The sequence below is a fragment of the Nicotiana tomentosiformis genome, chromosome 12, assembly GCF_000390325.3.
Source record: "Nicotiana tomentosiformis chromosome 12, ASM39032v3, whole genome shotgun sequence".
Taxonomy (NCBI): Eukaryota; Viridiplantae; Streptophyta; class Magnoliopsida; order Solanales; family Solanaceae; genus Nicotiana; species Nicotiana tomentosiformis.
In genome coordinates this window covers 69,760,852-69,780,160 of record NC_090823.1, presented here as the reverse complement: position 1 = coordinate 69,780,160, position 19,309 = coordinate 69,760,852, and the positions used below count along the sequence as shown (strand labels likewise).

General features: G+C 40.1%; 1 protein-coding gene across 1 annotated transcript; it reads right to left on the bottom strand.

Moving 5' to 3' along the window:
* Positions 1 to 570: 570 nt before the first annotated feature.
* On the bottom strand, positions 571 to 2,889 carry LOC138902822 (uncharacterized). The gene is made up of 2 exons (XM_070190723.1): positions 2,708 to 2,889; positions 571 to 1,018 (listed from the first exon to the last, which is right to left on the bottom strand). The coding sequence occupies exons 1-2, from the start codon at positions 2,887 to 2,889 to the stop codon at positions 571 to 573; spliced, it is 630 nt and encodes a 209-aa protein (XP_070046824.1).
* Positions 2,890 to 19,309: the final 16,420 nt, after the last annotated feature.

Genomic DNA, 19,309 nt, shown 5'->3' with positions numbered 1-19,309 from the left:
ATCTTGAAAATGTCAAACAAGTACGGTTCGATGACTCGAGCAATTATTTCAAAACAAAATACATTCAGAACAAAATATTGAAAATGTCTTAGATGCTCATAAAATTGCTTTTAAAAATAATTGATGCTAATTACCAGGCTACCCAGGAACTCGACGAGCCCTTGATGGAGCAGCAGTCCAATTCTTGAGAACAATTCCCTTCTCTATTGTCTGAATAATAAGGTCTTCCTCCTCATCCTCCTCAACTATCACACTGCAGTCCATGTCTTTGTCATCTAGAAATAGCTTCCTTATGCTAGCTAGAGATTCACCTTCTTCAGACCCCCACATCATGCCAGCTTGATGAAACGACTGGCTCAAATATGGTACTGGCTGCTCTAGAGGGTAATAAGGACCACGCCACGGTGGCGACCAATTATGATACTTGTGCCAGGTGTATTCATACCCAAGCCCAAAAGTTCAACCGTGACGCTCTAGCTGTATCGGTTTGGTGATCCCCTGGAGATTCTTACCGAGACCCTTGCCAGGTTCATACCCTGTCCATGCCAATATGACTTCTATCTTACTGTTCTACCATTTGTCTTTTTCAATTATGTTGACGCGCTCAACACGATGGTATGTTTCTCCACCCAACTTCCTTATATTCTCAACGACCGAAATAGTTTGATTGGTGTAAATAGGATTACTTCCGTCCCCATGGATGATCACTTCCTGATGGTTCCACTCAAACTTCACGGCCTGATGTAGTGTAAAAGCCACAGCCCCAGCGGCATGTATCCACGGTCTCCCCAACAACATAATGTATGTAGTAGATATATCCAATACTTGAAACTCAACATCGAACCAGGTCAGGCCCATCTGTAGGGTGAGGTTGGTCTCCCTAATTGTGGCCCTTTGAGACCCATCAAATGCTTTCACATTCATACTCCCTGCTCGTATCTCGTGCAGACCTTTACCCAACTTTTTCAAAGTAGTTAGTGGACAAATGTTGAGACTCGAAACCCCATCTATCAGGACCCTGGCAATGAATTTGTCCTCAAACTGCACTGTGATATGTAGTGCCCTATTGTGACTTAGTCCTTCCGGTGGCAGCTCATCTTCATGAAAAGTGATCTTGTGGCTTTCCAACACTTGCCCTACCATGTTGGCCATCTCTCCACTAGTGATGTTATTGGGTACATAAGCTTCATTCAACACCTTCATCAAGGCATTCCTATGTGCCTCGGAGTTTTGCAGCAGTGATAAACTGGATATTTGAGGAGGGGTTTTGTTCAGATGATCAACCACAGAATACTCTCTCACCTGCACCTTCCTCCAAAGATCATCTGGGCCAGTCTCAATGACAGACGACTTAGAGGTGGCTCATTTTCTTGTTCCTCCCAAATGATCGGGTGTATAAACCCTACTAGTTTTGGTCATGCCTTGCGCTGCACCTGTTTCTTCCATTTTTGCCTTTCCTTTCCTTCTTGCTTCCGCAACATAATCCCAAGGTATAATATTAGACTTAAAAAGATGGCGTGGGTGCTACCATCATGGTGAAGGGTGTTGTTACCTTAACCTCAAATGGAGTTGGTGCGGCTACCTCAACTTCAATTGGTGCCTGAGTTTGTACCACGATAGGTGTGAGAGTGACTGGAGATGTTTCAGGATTATCCCCTCCTAGAATGAGTCCAATCGACCCCTCTGAGTCCTATTCTTCATCGGTCTCTATCACGTTTACCTTTTCACCCCTGTGATCCGGGAGAGGATTGTTACGGACATTAGGTGCAACCTCATTTGCCTGTATGACTTTGGTATCAATTAATGTCTGAATCTTATCCTTCAAAGTATGACACTCATCAATAGTATGACCCTTCATGCCTGAGTGATAGGCACGTCTTATTTGGATTAATCCACTGGGAGGAGTTTTCCATAGCAACAACAGGAATGGGAGTGACATAGCCGGCAACCTTCAGTCTTTCGTACAATTGGTCTATGGGTTCAGTAATTGGGGTGTATTGTCTGGGTGGTCTGCGGTCAAAATTTGGTCTAGGTTTTTGGTAGTTTTGGCGCACTGGTGGTGAGTGGTAGTATGCTGGTTGGGTGTTATAAGTATGGTAAGTGGCGGTAGGTTATTGGTATTTGGGAGGTAAAGGCTGATATGTGGGTGGGGGGCGTTTGGTATGTAAGAGGAGACTTTGGACCTTGGGCTACCATCACCACACCTACTCCTTTCTTCTTAGAGATACCTCCTAACTACAAAGCTTTATTTGTGGCTTGGAGTGCTTCAACATTTGTCATCATTCCGCTTTTGATCCCTTCTTCTATTCTTTCTCCCAATTTGATGATGTCAGAAAATTTATGATTTTCAATAACCATCAGTCTTTCGTAGTATTGCGGATCCTGAGCTCTGACAAAGAACTTATTCATCTGTTCTTCTTCCAGTGTTGGCCTTACTTTTGCAGCTTCAGACCTCCACCGAGTAGCATACTCGCAGAAAGTTTTCGTTGGCTTCTTTTTGAGATTCTGAACATAGAAAACGTCTGGTGCATTTTCTATGTTAAACCTGAACCGATCCATGAAATCTGATGCCATGCTTACCCAATTAACCCATTTCTTTGGGTTCTGGCTGATGTACCAAGATAGGGCGTCTCCGGTGAGGCTCCTCATGAACAACTTCATGCGGATTCTTTCATCCTTACCAACTCCTACAAGCTTGTCACAATACATTCTCAAGTGCACCTTCGGATCAACAGTCTCGTTGAACATTTCGAACTTAGGAGGTTTGTAACCTTCTGGCAGTTCTACATCTGGATGAATACACAAATCTTCATAATTCAAACCCTCAATGCATTTTCCTCCTTCGACACTTTGAACTTTGCCAGTAAGTTTCTTGAGTTCTTCCGCCATATTCTTGATGAGCATGTCCTTCTCAGCGGATTTGGGTATGTATAGGGTCTGTTGTGGGGTGTGGGGTAAAGTTTCCACATATATGGGATTGCTTAGGTGGACTCCGGGAATCTGGGTGTAATGGTGGTCATTGGTTGAGTTTTGCGGGTCTGGAGTAGGCTGTGGTGCATTCTGAGGGGTGTGGTATGTGGCTGTTTGTGGGTATTGAGTTGGGTGGTGATGGTGTTGTTGAGGAGTAGGTACCGGTGGAGGGTTGTAGTTTTGAGGAGGTGTGGCGTATGGATGTGGTGCGGGAGGATTTTGCGGATTTTGATTTTGTGTGTTTTGGGGAGGTGCCGGGTTTTGGGCGTTTGTATTTTGTGGGTAATGTCGGGGACGTTTAGGGTGAGGGAAAGGTTTGCCAAGTTCCGGACCTTCTCAAGTTCCCCTTGTAGCTCCAATATTTTCTGTTCTAGACGTAGGACCAATTCATTTTGTGCTGGAGTATTCCGACCGTCCGAAGTTTCAACGTTCTCTGCATTGTCCTTTCTGATACCACTTAAATCGTCCATCTTTCCTTTCCCTTTGCAATCCTTTAGGATAACTTGGTGGAGGAGGAGGTGGAGGACCTATAGATCTAGTGTGATATGCGGATGATGCCAGTATGCACGAATCAACCTTTGGGGAATGCGAATAAACAAAAAGGTAACCAAGTTAGTAAGGGATATTGAAAGAATGCTTCCAATATTGGACATGTTTTGCAAAATCAGGTAACAGATTCGCATCCTAATTTGGGGGATCTTGTTGTGCATGAGGTAGGCCTAAGCGACACATAGACTTGGAGAAAATTGATGTCAATAATAGTGTCATTTCATTAATGCGAAAATGAATCAGATCAATACTAAAACGACAATAATAAGAAAATTACTAATGGCATTTGCCTTATTACAATTGAAATCTAAAACTAAGCTAAAAAGTAGTAAAGAACATCATTTCCTAATCTACTTGGCCCCAGAGGGACCTTCTCCATGCTTGTCCTTCTTGGATCCATCAATCAAGTTCCTCAGGTCGCGCATGTCCAATAGTAGGTAAGCCCTTGCTAGATGCCCTCCCTCATTGCCTTCCGTATTCTGACAATCCGACAACCTCTTCCTCATCTTCCCCTCAAGTTCCATTAGCCCTTGCTCTAAATATTCCAATCTTTCTGTTGATTTAGTAGGAATTTCTTTCCATTCGTTGATTGCTTCCATATCCACTTTGTGCTGTTCAAAATGCCTAGCTTCAGACTCGAAAACCCTCTTGCGCAACATCCTATACTTGACTTGTGCTTCAGCAGCGTCATCTATAACCCTATTTTTCAGATTAATCCCTGGCTTGACTTCTCCCGCTATATCATCTATCAACCATGATGGGTAGAATTATACATGGCCGGCATGGTACCTATCTGGCTCGATACTGTCTTTCTCTACAATGACCTTTTGATTCCACATATGCTGTGCCTCGAACTTGAATGGAATGATGTTCCCTTTAAAGTCTGCTTTGTACTGGACCATGTTGGAAACCCGAGGTATAACCTGTTTTCTTCCCACTTGCCTCATTACCCTTATAGGAGCATAAGGATAGATTCCTCTTAACCCAATCAGCACTAAATAAGTGGTTTCTCTTGACCTGATGATGAACTCGCTGCTAGGGAACCATTCGAACATCCAATGTACCTTTTCGTCAGTCAAATTTCTGAAGAAACGCACCCAGCTCACAACATTTCCAGGTTGCGCGAACCTATCTAGGATAAATGTCATTCTTTTTGGATGATGGTAGGCTATGTAGTCATTTAATGATCGTCGCAGAATCTCCTGACGATATTCACCTCTCTGGAAATGTTCTAATAACCAAACCTGCAGCAACATATTACAGCCCTAGAAGTGCCGATTCCCCTGCTTGCATCGATTTAGAGCTCGGTACATTTCGGCCAAGATCATGGGGATGATAGTGTAAGTTCGTCCCTCAATTCCTTCCATTAGAGTCCTAGCTACCATGGCTAAGCGAGTGTGGATCTTCCCCCCTTTCATTGGAAATATCAGCAACCCTAAGAAACAGACAATGCACACAAAAACTCGGCGGTGTGTCCAACCCAAAGAAGTAACGACAAGTTCATCATTGTGAAGGCGCTATGACTTGCTATGCCCATAACATTTATAAAGGAATTCAAATGGTATGTATGACTCCTTCAGATAGAGTAATTCATCATTTTTCTTGAAACCCATCATTTTCAAAAAACCGCGGGGAGTGCGATTTTCTAGTACTAATAAACCCGGACTATCCCATGGCAGCCTAGCGAAGCCTCCTATTTCCTCTAAGAGAGGGGTCATTTCTAAATCACAAAAGCAAAAAACAGCTCTTTTCTCATCCCAAAATATAGTGGCGGCCTCAATCAATGCGTTATTTGGCCGAATGTCCAATAAGGAAGGTAAATTTTCGAGGACCCTTTTCACATGATTCTTGTCACTAGGTGAGAGGTTCTTCCACCAATTAAGCAGCAAAGGTGGGATGTTTTGAACCATGCCAAACCTGGGGACTTCGTGCCTCATTTTCTGCAAAACAAATAGAGTTAGCCCTTTCCCCCTCCGGGTCTGACTATTTACACATTAATGATCAACCTACCGGCATGTTTTCTCCAAGTAATGCACATAACGTGATGGTGTCCATTGGGATTATGGAAATCCCGTCGGGCTTTGAACAAGGCTTATCTTAGTGGATTATCCTACGGACAACGTTCTAACCCATACTAGGTTTGACATGATGCATGTACAGTTGATATTGGAGCAAGGTTTCTAGAAGGGTCTAGACCGGTACTCTCAAGTGGACAACTTGAGAGAGAAAGGCAAGGAACCGTCGACTGCACCGCTGATCGACTAGTTTACCGCAAATAAGCCTTTCCAATTTAAAGGGTAATTTTGGAAGAGCGCGGACACTTATCAAGTGCCGCTATGGTATTAGTTGGGTATAAGTGGAATATGATGTGGAGCATGCTTTATACAAAGGTAATAACACATTGCCAAGTATTTGCATGATAAATATGTGAAAGCAATAAACGCAGTATTAAGATAAAACATAAAGGACGTGAAAAGAAAGACAAAAGAAGAAGTTAGTTCGTGGAATATAGGAAATATAATAAAGTAAGAAAGGGAGTAGGGGTGGGAGAGACATGATATAGCTAATAAATAGCAGTTAGAGCAACTAAGGGTGAATAGGGAAATGGATGTGCATGTTATAACAAATTTAAGCAAATAAAGGTGGAGAAAGGAAGGGATGTGCATGTTATAACGGTTTTAAAAGTTGAGCATACAGAATAGCCAGTCAAGCAGGTCATAAGACTTGTTCAGTAGAACTTCAATGTTTGACAAAGTAGCACATCACAAACACATAATGGGAGAATTAGGGGAAGGAACAGGTTTGCAAAGTTTGACAAAAAATCAACACTAACAGGTTGAGACCTAAGAAGTCCGATTTAGGCTAAGTATACATCTTAGCATCACAAGACAAACAGGTTAATTCTCATCAGGAGGCAAGATTGCATTGAAACATGATAAGGAGCACACATTATGACAGTCCAAGCAATCACTGAAGGAACAGGGGATTAAGACATACTGGGGAGCATGTTAGCAGGGAAGCAAGATCACAGTTAAGGGAAAAGGTCTTATAACATTAAAACACATTATGTATGCAAGACAAGCATCACAGAAATTCAGTACAGAGTGAAAAGTAAGCTCATGTTAAATAGCACATGTAGGTATTCTAGCATTGACACAGTAGACTATTTACCTAAAGAAGGTCCAGATTGTGTAAGTCCTGATGTTATGAAACAGTCATGCTAATTTGGCAATAGGGCAGTATTTAGACATAAGAAAAGCAGATTATAACTACTGGTGAATCAGGGAGGGGGTTAAACATACTAAAGGGCATACTGATAGAGAGCATGGTCAAAACATGTCACATAGGCAAGCCATCAATACAGAAATTTAGAATATGAGGGGAAACAGGCTTGTGCCATACAATGGGGTACATATTCATGCTTTTGAACTCAATCAACTAGTCGACTAAAGAAGTACAAATTATGCTAGTGAGGCATATTCAAATAACAAGATTGATAGCAAAATACTAAATTAAACACCAGAATATGATAACAAGTATAAGGGTCCCAGACAGTAATAGTTTCTAACACATTGACTGGTCAGAACTTAATAGAACCAGGTTTAGGCATGCTTGAAGCTAAAGGCTAAAGAGACCTAAAGAGTTGAGGAAAGCAGACAGAATTATACACAAAATCAATCCAGAAAACATACTAAACTGACCAATTTCAGGAATGAAAATGTATACAAACCATAGATGCCTAGGAATGAAATCGCAAAGTATAGTGACTCACCAGTTAAGCGAAGAACAGTAAAGAATAGGTTTCCACAGAAAATTCAGAATCCCTAATGCGTCAAAGTTCCCAAGAGATTCGATGAACTCAGGGCAGTGCTCGAACCAAGAACGAGTTAAATAACAATATGCTAATGGCTTTAGATTTCAGCCGGCCAATACAAATTACCAAGCAAGAGAGTAGCAAAAACTTCAAAATTTTAGTGAAAGAAATCGATTTTCTCAAAGTCTCCCCTTCAGAAGGGAAAATAAGGGGGTTTATATAGCAGTCAAAAATCGAGCAAACGCATAAGGAAACTGATTAAATTAAACAATAAATAAGAAAAAGAAACATGCAAATCAATTTGAAATTGATTTAAGAGAGAAATCCGGTAAACCCTAGTTTTTTAGGGAAAGTGTAAATCAGCAGAAATCCAAATGAAGTGGGACTCACACAATATAGTATTGAATGTATGTAGACGCGATATGGCCCAGATTTAAATGATTGAAATTGAATGGGCAGAATCGGAGAGATAGTACTTGGCATGTTTAGGCAAGTACCAAGTGATACCATGGAGGAACAACTAGTAGTGGAAAGCATGGATATGGCAAGTTAATGAGAGGAGAATCCCATTAGAAGAGGGATTGGAGAGGGATTTAGGGAGTGGCGGCGATTTAGGGTTCTTCAGAGAAGGGGGAGGGTTCTAGGGAGGCAGGTGAGAGGGAAATGGGGATTAGGGTTGGGGGTTGGGCAAATAAAATGGTAGGTTAGTTGTGGGCAATAGCCAAGATTTAAAGAGGGATTGGGGCGGGTTAATTAGACGGGTCGTGACCGGGTTGGGTTAGAAAGGTTGTTTTATTCGGGCTGGGGTTATTGGGCTAAGGTACTAGGCTAATTTAGTCCGAAAAATCACTTAGAAATTGGGCCAGCCTTTTAAACACATGTAATTTAGCAAAATACAATTTATAAAAATAATTAGTAAATGATTGAAATATTTTTTATACACTAAAATTATTAAGAATAATGATTTAACATTATAAAAATATAAAATACTATTTTGGACACAAATAGTATAAATAAGGAGCATTTGTATATGAATATAGGCCATTATTGCAAAATTAAATAAATAGCTTAAAAATGCTAATGTAATTATATGGAATGAAATAAAATGTTTGAAACATATATTATAGGTGCAAAATAATTATTTTTAGGTAACTAAGTCATTAAAAAATAATTTAAAAGGATAATTACTAGATATTTACATATAATTTAAATACAAGAAAATTAATTTAAAACTCTAAAAATTATGGAAAATTATAGAAAAATGCTTGTATATGTTTGTAAACTAAATAATGATGCAAAAATGCTATTTTGAAAGTATATATATATTTTGAAAAAATACGAGGGAAAAATTAGGTATCAACAACGTCAACTTATCACAATTCTCGTCTTTTATCGAAGCTTGAGGAACAAAATCTATAGCGTCAAAAAGTGCAAAATAGAGTACCACAAGTTTAAATCTCAATAATATTCTGGCTACCAATAACAAATTGTGTATTCTCTACTCTTATGTACATGTGAAAAATATTTTAAATTTACTCTTTAATCTTAATCTACAATTTTATGTGTTTACCCGTAAAATAATACAGTTGAATTGTAATGTAGTGTATAGACACGTAAATTAAATTGATTCGAGAAAATAAAGTAATGAAGAACAAAAATGAATAAATTAAGAGTAATTAAAGAAAATACGAGCATGGGCCTTGAATTAAACTTCTCCGGAAGTAAGAGCAATATCAATAACAGAGTACTTAGCAAAATAATATTAACAGAATAAGAAAGTAATATTAGTTTTTTTTCGTACAAGTATTTCGTGTCTTTCAATGAGTACAAATTTCTCTATTTATAGTTAAATTAGGGGAGACAAGATCCCCAAATCAAGCTCCTCTTTAAGGTGAATAAAGACCCATCTCGATAGCTGCATAACGGTTGAGCGTAAATACTAGGATTCTCCTTAACGACTGCTCCTTTAATGCTGCCTTCTTCAACCGATATCTTGTTTTCAAATTCTTCTCTCCGGTCTTGATGTCTTCGGAACTCATACAATACTGATCACATGCTTGGATCAGGTGTCAGCTATTTGTTAACTCTTCTCCTACGTGTCTTTACTGCCATGTGTTCACTTGACAAATATCCACATATCATTCGTTAATTTTACCCTATACAGATAGTCCCCCTACTTTCCGGTGACTCAACTTGATATGATCGAGAAGTAGATAAGTCCTCTTTTCTTGGCGAGAAAGTTATTGAACGGTCTCTGACACTTGAAAGGACGCACGTCTCTTTGCATTTAATGAGCCGAACACGTGTTGTCCCGTGATTCAGCAAGTATTTTCGCCAGTTACTTAGTTAATGAAGTCCTTGTATTCTATTGCCTATAAACTCCTTCTCTTTTCACCACTTTCATCTTTCACTTTTACCAACCTTCTACTCCGAGTCTTCCTAAAGCTTTTCTGCAACTCTCTTTTTCTCAACAAAATTTACAAATTCATACATTCCATCATGATACCTTCTGTTATTTTTTCCTCTTGTTATACAGGGACTTGTATTAGTGGCAGCCCATCTAAGAAGAACAAGTTTAGGAAACCCGACGCCGAACCTCCCTCTATAAGCACCATCATCCCTTCTTAGTTGTCTTGTGTAAATGATCTCCACATTTAGAAGTAATATTCTAACCCTGCAAATAACATAAACTGGGTTGTTGGTAAATATCTCTCTTTTATTCGCCCGACCAGTATTCCTGTTGTAAAAGAGGATTGTGGCTGGAAGAATATTGAGGTTTCAGCCCCCAGTGAAGTGGAAAGGATTACATTTAGTAAACTAGGGTACATGTAAGTTTACACATAACCTTTCACTTTAAGACATGGCAAGAAAATAGACCCAACAATCTTGGAGCTTTGTCGGAACTACCGTGTTTCTAGCTCAAGTAGAACTGGCAATATGACGCACGGTGGCTTGCCTTCGGTTCCTGTGTTCCCGGGCTCAGGAAACCCTTACTCTTTCTCATATGATCAACCTCTAAGCCTCTAAGTTTTTTCGTGGAGGCGTGATCAAACTCAGCAAACTCGATCACCATGCCATCGTCACCAGTATTGATGAAGACAACGACCATGGTTGGATGGAGAGGTTTGTTGTTGTCGCTCCCGGGGACATTTTACCGCCGTCAATATCTCCTATTTCCGAATCCTGGAACTATACTTATAAGCTTTTTTAACATCCTTATTTTACCGTGTTAAAGGAAATTCCCTCTTTACTAAACTTCCTTTTCTCTTTTTCCAGCCACCTGTTGGGTTCCTCCAGCAGTTGAGAACCTAACCCAATGGGTTCAGAAAATTCTAGATACTTCCACATGGACTCCCGTAAGTGGAATTAGGTTAAACTGGAAGGCCAAGAACCATAGTGAGGAAAACTTCCTCTTTCCTTTCTTAACTTTTAACTCTATGCAATATATAATTTTTAACCATTTTCAACAGCATGTAGGCCTCCTGAAGGGATCCTCTGTCTGTCCCACTGTCGTGGTTTCACATGACTCGAAGGTGGCCCAACAACAGATTCAAGAAGCCCTTGATTGGAAGAGGGCTCATGATGCCTCTCTTGCTACCGGTGAAGGCACATCTTCCCTGAGTCCCTATCCCAAGGGAAAAAAACCAAAAAGAAAGCATACCTCTAAGTTTGAGGCTAAAAAGAAGCCTCCAGTCACATGAGAGATCCCCGAAGGACCAGTTATAGTGGTCCTTGAAGAATATGAAATCGAGGATGATGATGAAGCAATTTCTCTTCAGAGAAGAAGAAAAAGAAGAACTCCTTCAGCTCAATTGGAGGATGTAGAAGGACTCTTTACGGAGTTCGGCTTAGTTGAGAATGTTGAATCCTACTTTCAGGCTCTAGATGTTGCCTCCGGTCAGAAGGGTTCCGCTTCTGATGCTCCTCCAACTTTAATTCCATCATCTCCTGCATCGGCGCTGGTCCTAACCGAACAAGCAAAAAATGCACGTTCCTCCCGATCACCCGACCAAGGGAACATATAAAATGCCTTCCCAACATCCATTCGAAACCCCAACGGTAAATGCAATGTTAGCTTTTGGTTTCGGACGAATGCCATTTACTTTCCAAGCCGGTGAGAGTATCCAACTATTTGAAGCCTTTGGCTTCAAATAAGGATCAAATAAAAATGGACGGCATCTTTGCGGCATGTTTAATCAACAACAACATGCATCTTGCTACTTAGGTATCATCTCATTCTTCTTTTTTTCCTTTATACTTTCTAACCATCATCTTTGACAACTCTAAACTTTGATTTTACAAGATAACCTCCTCGTCTTCTAGGGCTTACAAAAGATGATCCTGGATAAAGAGACATTTGATACTGAGCAAGATCAAATTGTTGTTGAACGAGATCAATTTGTTGAATGCCTCCCAACTCTAGAGGCAAGTCTTGCTCAGATGGGTGAACTCGAAGCCCGGTTGGAGCAAATCATGCAAGAAAAAATGGTCCATTTCCAAGCGGCCACTCAGTTGCATGCGGAGCTTGCTGAGTTGAAGGTCAAATGGGCTGAGCTACAGGATGTCGTGACTTTGGCAGCTGAACACGAGTCTACTACCATGAAAAACATTGACAACCTGGAAGCAAACTTACATTCCAAAATCAAGAAAGCTGCTGCGGCCAAAGAGAAGAGAGAAAGAATGGAGGAAAGGTCAAAAGGGTCATGGAGCAAAATCGCTAACATACGAGGACCAATACTGACCTTTCTGTGACTTATGATATCTTGAAGGTTGATAATGATCAGTTGTAGTCGAAAATCCAAAGGCTCCAAGCCAAACTCTGAGATCAAGAGGATTCTTTCCTGCTTGAGAAAACTCATGCAGTTTGTCACATAAGGAGAAAAACTTTGGAGGATGACAAAGAAGGTATTTCAAATATAGGCGACTGCATCACTGAAGTCCTTAATTTGGAGACAACTGCCTTCGAGAATATTCTTGCCCGACCCACTGCTTTAAGCTCCTCGAGTACTTGCTCTAAGTCCTCAGAAACTGAGAAAGAAGTTGAAGATGAAGAACAAGATAAGGATGAAGGTGCTAAACCTGATGCTGAGCAACCTTCATCTTCAAAAGATGGAACAGAGACTTCTTGCCCTTCAGACTCTGCTGATAAAGCAGACTAATGTATATTTTTTCCTTTGTAATTATGCTGGAACCTCTGTTGGGTTCGGTGTTTTTGAAATAAAAGACATCATTTACTTAACTTCTGTGGAAAAGACATCTTTTTATTTTTTCATTGATAAAGTCCGAGAATTTTTACATTCGGTTAACTTTAATATCGGGCCTTCATACTTTCGATTTTTACCCTTTAATTATGAGGATTTCATTAGAGAGGGCCCTTATGTTTACGGTTCTCTTGAAGAGGATGTCTCATGTTCATTGCGACACTTGCATTTGTAGTTTAATAACATTCAAATGAAAAAGACCATGTCGTATCATTTGGACAAGAAATAAGATAAAAACAAAAGGACTTTTATTTATTCCTTCCATTTCCAAAAGTACATTTACATGAGCAAAATATTATACATTCTCTTAAGTGAATAAAGCTGACAATACATGTGGTTAACTTGCAATACTTATTTCTACGGGGCTAGCCATACAATCCTCGGTCCTGACTTGAGGTCTTTCATAGCAACTCAACTTTTAAGTTCAAGATATATTCCCGGTTATAGCAGTCCCTGGTTTTATTGACACTTTTAGTGCTCTGATATACAATATTTCCCCCTCCCCCTCCTCCCGTGTTCGGATGCAAAATATGAGAATTCGAACACTAGAGTTGTTGTTATCAATAATCCTTCTTTGGAGTATGCTTTACATTGCTGGCTCATTAAAATCCTTGCCAGAAAAACCTAATTGGGACAAAAACTAGACGAAGGAAAAAAGAGTGCAATGCATACTTTCAGTATCATCAAGGATCCTCAATAGTAATACCTTTTGAGGTGAGTCACGTTTTAGTTGCTTGGTAATTTCACTCCATCTTGATTTTCCAGTTGATATGAACCTTTTCCGATTACATCTGAAATTCGGTAAGGTCCTTCCCAGGTTGGTCCCAACTTCCGTTGACTTCCCGGGTATTATAAGTTACCTTCCGTATAAACAAATCTCCGATTTTGAAATAGAAAAGGTTTGCTCTACGATTGTAATATCTTTCAATCCTTTGCTTTTGTTCCACCATTCTTACATAAGCCAAGTTCCGATGCTCCTCAAGCAAGTCCAGCTTAATCAATATTGCTTCATCATTGTCCTGCTCGTTTGCACGGGAATACCTCATGGTCGGTTCACTTATTTCCACCAAAATCAAAGCTTCCGCACCGTAAACAAAGGAAAAAGGTATTTCTCATGTGCTTGATTTTGCTATTGTTCGATATGCCCATAATACTCAACGTAGCTATTCTAGCCCCCTACCACATTTTTTTTATAAATGCCTTTGCATCTTGCTCCATCCGAGGTCAACAGTAACCGGCTCTCATTAATTTGAGCACCAATAAATCTGCATCTTAGTGATTTCCACAAACTCCTTTATGAATTTCTAGCATCACATAGTCAACTTCGGATGGTCCTAACCATCGAGCCAATGGACCCTGGAAAGACCTTCTTGTATAATATACAATCAACAATGCAATACCGGGCGACTTTTGTTCGTAATGCCCAGGAGGCTTTAGAATCATCAGGAAGTTTTTCATGCCTTAAATACTCGATAAACTCACTTCTCCAATCCCATATCAAATTGGTTGAGTTAACTTCACAATAGCCATCTACGTCTAGGACCGAATGTAACAGCTGAACAACTGCACCGGACTCAACACTTTTCATCTCCATAGACAACCTAAGTTAGCCAATGCATCCGCTTCGACATTCTCTTCTCTAGGGATATGGATCACTGAGCTTTCCTTGAAACGGGTTTGGCATTAAATTCCATATATCTGATTTACTACCAGCTGGGGATCGTACTTTACTTCAATCATCTCTTAGCCTAGTCCTCGGGCTAATTCAAGTCCTGCAACCATAGCCTCATACTCGGCTTCATTGTTAGTCAATGGATTAGTTCTAATGGCCTGCCTAAGGGTTTCTCCCGAAGGAGTGATTAGTACTATCCTAAGACCAGAATCCTTTACACTGGAGGCTCCATCCGTAAACAAGGTCCATACATCAGAGGTAGTTACCGATACCAGAACCGCTTCTTTGGCAGCTAAAGGCATCATCCCCATACTAAAATTAGCCACAAAGTCGGCCAAAACTTGTGACTTAATCGTAGTTCTAGGTTTAAATTTAATATCAAATTCACTAATTTCAACTGCCCATTTAGCCAATCAAACCAATAGTTTAGGTTTATGAAGGACGTTCCTTTGGGAAAAAGTCATCATAATGACTATTGGGTGACATTGAAAGTAGGGTCTAAGCTTTCGAGAGACGACTACAAGAGCTAGAGCCAACTTTTCCTGGTGCGGATAACGTGTTTCCGCACCTGAAAATATTTTACTAATATAATATATAGGAAATTGCATACCTTTTTCTTCTCGGACTAGAACTGCACTCATCGAAACTTCCGATACCGCTAAATAATTAACAATTGTTCTCCCTCCTTCAGTTTAGACATTAAATGAGGACTGGACAAATACATCTTCAAATCTTTCAATGCTTACTAGCACTCTGGAGTCCACGAGAATTCATTTTTCTTATTTACTAGTGAAAAGAAACGGTGACATTTCTCTGATGACCTTGATATGAATCCACTAAGTGCCGCCAACTTGCCGATCAACCTTTGCACATCCTTTATGCTTTAAAGTTGGTCAGGGGTATTTTCTATGGCCTTAGTGTTGTCGGGATTTACTTCAATTATTCTTTGAGAAACTAACAAGCCAAGAAATTTCCCAGATCCAACTCCAAAAGCGCGCTTCTCTTAATTGAGCTTCATGTTGTACTTCCTCAAGATGTAGAATGTTACTTGAAGATGAGTCAAATGGTCCCTTGCACTGAGAGACTTAACCAACATGTTGTCAATATAAACTTCCATGGTTTTACCAATTTGACGTTCAAACATCTTATTGACGAGCCTCTGATAAGTGTCTCAGACATTTTTGAGCCCAAAAGGCATCACATTGTAATTATACTCGGAGTATGCATCAAGAAAACTCATCAGCTCATGCCCAACCATAGCATTGATCATTTTGTCGATGTTTGGCAATGGAAAAGAATACTTAGGGCAAGCCTTATTTAAATCCTTATAGTCTATACACACTCGAAACTTATTATTCTTTTTGGATACAATTACTACGTTAGCTAACCAACCAGGATAGCTTACTTCCCGAATTAAACCTATATATAGCAACATGGTTACCTCTTCTTTTACAAACCTATTCCTGACCTCGGCTATCAGCCGCTTCTTCTGCTTTATCGGAGGGAAATTGGGGTCCAAGATTAACTTATGGACAGCCACTTCCAAAGTGGAATACCTGTCATATCTGAATGAGACCATGCAAAATAATTAATGTTAGTTTTAAGATATTCAATAATTCTAAGTCTGAGTTCGAGGCTCAACCACGTTCCCAAGTAAACCTTCCTTTTTGGGGATTCTGTGAATAATGCGATTTGTTCAAGATCTTCTTCGGTTGACTTCGTTGCATCCATTTCTTCTGGTGCCAGGAAAGATATGAGCACCTGGTAAATATTTGGTGTCTCTTCCTCTACATCATCTTCTGCTAGTACTAGAAGGGAAGTTGACCTGGTTCCTGTAGTTGTTATTTGTTTATTCCCTCCGCCTTGCTGCTAGATAAGGTGATGACATTCATTTCCCTTGCAGTAGGTTGATCACCTATAATCTGCTTAATCACATCCGGTGTAGGAAACTTTAGCAATTGATGGTAAGTTTATGGCACAACCTTCATTTTATGGATCTGTGGTCTACCAAAAATCACATTGTAGCCCATATTGCCATCCTCAACTTCGAACAAAGTGGATTTTCTCACGCCTTCGGCATATGTAGGCATCACGATCTCTCCTTGGGTCATTATACTTATTAAGTTGAATTCAGCCAGAAGCTTTGTCGCCGGAACTATGTCTCCGATTTGCTTTGCTTGTTCTATGACCCTCATGGTTGAACTACCTAGATAAACCAATACACGTTTAATTTTAAAATCTAAAATATTTAAAGATATTACCAAAGCATCATTGTGCGGTAAAATAAGGCCATCTGCATCTTCCTCCGTGAAGGTGACTGAAAGTTTTTAGCTCCACTCCCATCAGACCTTTCATTTGGCACATAAGGTTGGAAACAATTCCAGGAAGATCTCTGGTCTGCATTAGAATAACTTTTGAACTTTTCTTGATTCTGATTGCAATTATGACCCTTGGATGACACCGAAGAACTCAACTGATCATCTTTAATTCTAATCTTTGATTCATAATGATTATGGACATCAACCCACATGGTTGCCTGAAATTCCAATAGGTTTTCTTTGAACTTCCTCGAGGCATCAGAGCTTAAAGGATTGAGGCTTTTGGTGAAAGCCTCTGCTCATTCATCTCGTACTGCCGGCAACAACATCCTCTCATTTTGGTACCAGATCATGAACTCTCATAGCAACTTAGATTCTTCTTGAGCGATTCTAAATATATTTGCTGTAACGACCCGGCCGGTCATTTTACTTTGTAGGTCTCCATTCCTCTAATCTAGACTCCTCGTATATGCTTTTACTATTTTATGACTTGCGGGGATGGTTGGTTCGGGTTTGAAAGGGTTCGGGTTGAAATCAGAATACTTAGTTCCTTAATAATAGCCCATAATGGCCAAGTTTGACTTGAGTCAACGTTTTGCGTAAACAACCTCAGAACAGGGATTTGACGGTCCCAATAGGTTCGTATGATGATTTAAGTTTGGTTTGAGTAGGTTTTGGTGTTATCGAGATCCGTTTGGGATTCTGAACCTAGGAATATTTCCGTATGGTGATTTGTGTCTTGCACACAAATTTTGGTGTCATTCTGAGTAGTCTAAGTATGATTCGGCGCGTTCGGAGTAAGTTGAAAAATAAACTTGAAGTTCATAAGTTGATTCGATTTGGTTTGGGGTGCGATTCTTAGTTTTGATGTTGTTCTACGTGTTCCTAGGGTTCGATTGAGTCTGTTTTATATTTACGAACTTGTTGGTATGTTTCTATTCATGTGCAGAACATGTTTGAACTTGGAAGAATGGCTGAAGCAGCAGGGATCTGGTGCATTCGCACTTGTGAAGAACTGGCCGCAGGTGCAGCACCGTAGAAGTGGCTGGCTAGCTGCAGGTGCGAAGCTTGGCAAAGTGGGCTGAGTCCACAGGTGCGCGACCGCAGAAGCGGTTAATGGTCCGCAGAAGTGGCCTGGAGCTGAATGGGGCAATGGCGTAGGTGCGAGGGTTCGACCGCATCTGCGAGCCCGCAGTTGCGAAGAAGGTGTAGCTGAAGCAAAAGGAGGCTAGCTGGGGAGGACCGCATCTGCGATGCAATTTCTGCAGATGCAGAGCCGTAGAAGCGGCCAATATTTTGTAGAAGCGGAACCACTGGGGGCAGAAAGGTGCATTTAATTTGGGACTTAGGCTCATTTTCTTCATTTCTCTCACCTCTTGGTTGAATTTAGAGCTCTTTGAGGAGGGGTTTTCACGTAGCACTTTGAAGTAAGTAATTTCTATACAATATGAGTTTAAATCATGCATTATGGGTAGGTTTTTAACATAGAAATTATGGAAATTTTAGGAGATTATTGAAAATCTAAGTTTTGATAAACATTGGATTAGACCACGAAAATGATTATGGAATTGGGTAAAAATTATATATTTGAGTTCGTGAGGTTATGGGTAACATTTATCTTTGAAAATTTCTGAAATCCGGGCACGTGGGTCCGGGAGTGAATTTTAGGAATCTTCCAATTTGGGTTGGGTAATTACTCTAATAGCAAAATTATGAACTTGTGAGTGTATATTGATTAATTTGTATAATATTTGGATAGCTTCGGATTGTTCGGCACCAACTTGAGGCTTTAGAGTGAATTTGTGTGCCGGAAAGTGAGCTTTGGGATAAGGTAAGTCTCTTGCCTAACCTTGTAAGAGAGAATTTACCCCATAGGTATTTTAAATTACTATTTTCTTCTAATTGTGGGTGCTACGTACGCACGAAGTGACGAGAGTCCATGCATAGCTACAAATCATGCTTATGTTCGGGTAGTTTTAGGACTCTATCATGTAAACTTGATAAAGGATTCCTAAAGACCGAATTTCATTTACTTTGAATTTTGGCGGGTTGCTTGACCATTAGTAGAAATTGTGCCTCCTTGTGTATTAGAATTGTGATAGCCTTTAAATTGGATGTTCGTAAAGGATTCTCTCTTCTTGTGGATTGGGCTGAACGCCTCGGCAGTATAATAGATGCATCTATGGTTCCTTCCAGTCAACGTTCAGCAGTGTACACATTATTCTTGATCGGGTCATACTACCTTGGCATAAATTGTGCGTGATAATGCTCGGAGTCCGATTTCACTTGATATTACTTCCATGACTTGATAAATTATAGTTTACTTCATGGCTCGTATTTGTTGAAGCTAGTATGTGCTAATTGGAGATTTTGAATTTACTTCTAGTTAAAGGATCACTTATTTACTGTTTGTTATTGTGTTATTATTATTGATGTATTCCATGCCTATTTAGAATTTCCGTACTTTATTTATTGGCCCATAATAAGTGTCGATGTCGACCCCTCATCACTACTTCTTCGAGGTTAGACTAGACACTTACTAGGTACATGTTGTTTATGTACTCACGCTACACTTCTGCACTAATCGTGCATGATCTGAGGCAGGTGCATTTGGCAGTCATTCAGGCGTGCACCCCTATTACCCCGAGGCATAGTGGTGAGATTCTCTCTGTGTCCGTTCTGCAGCACCCACAGTCTCTCTTTTGTATTTACTTTCTACCTATCT

What these genes read in the sequence shown, in the direction of transcription:
- LOC138902822 (XM_070190723.1), bottom strand. Translation starts at nt 2,889, where the DNA reads ATGGCGGAAGAACTCAAGAAACTTACTGGCAAAGTTCAAAGTGTCGAA. An exon ending in CCGAAGGTGCACTTGAGAAT is followed by an intron (nt 1,019 to 2,707) that starts GTATTGTGACAA and finishes ATTCATTGCCAG; the next exon opens with GGTCCTGATAGATGGGGTTT.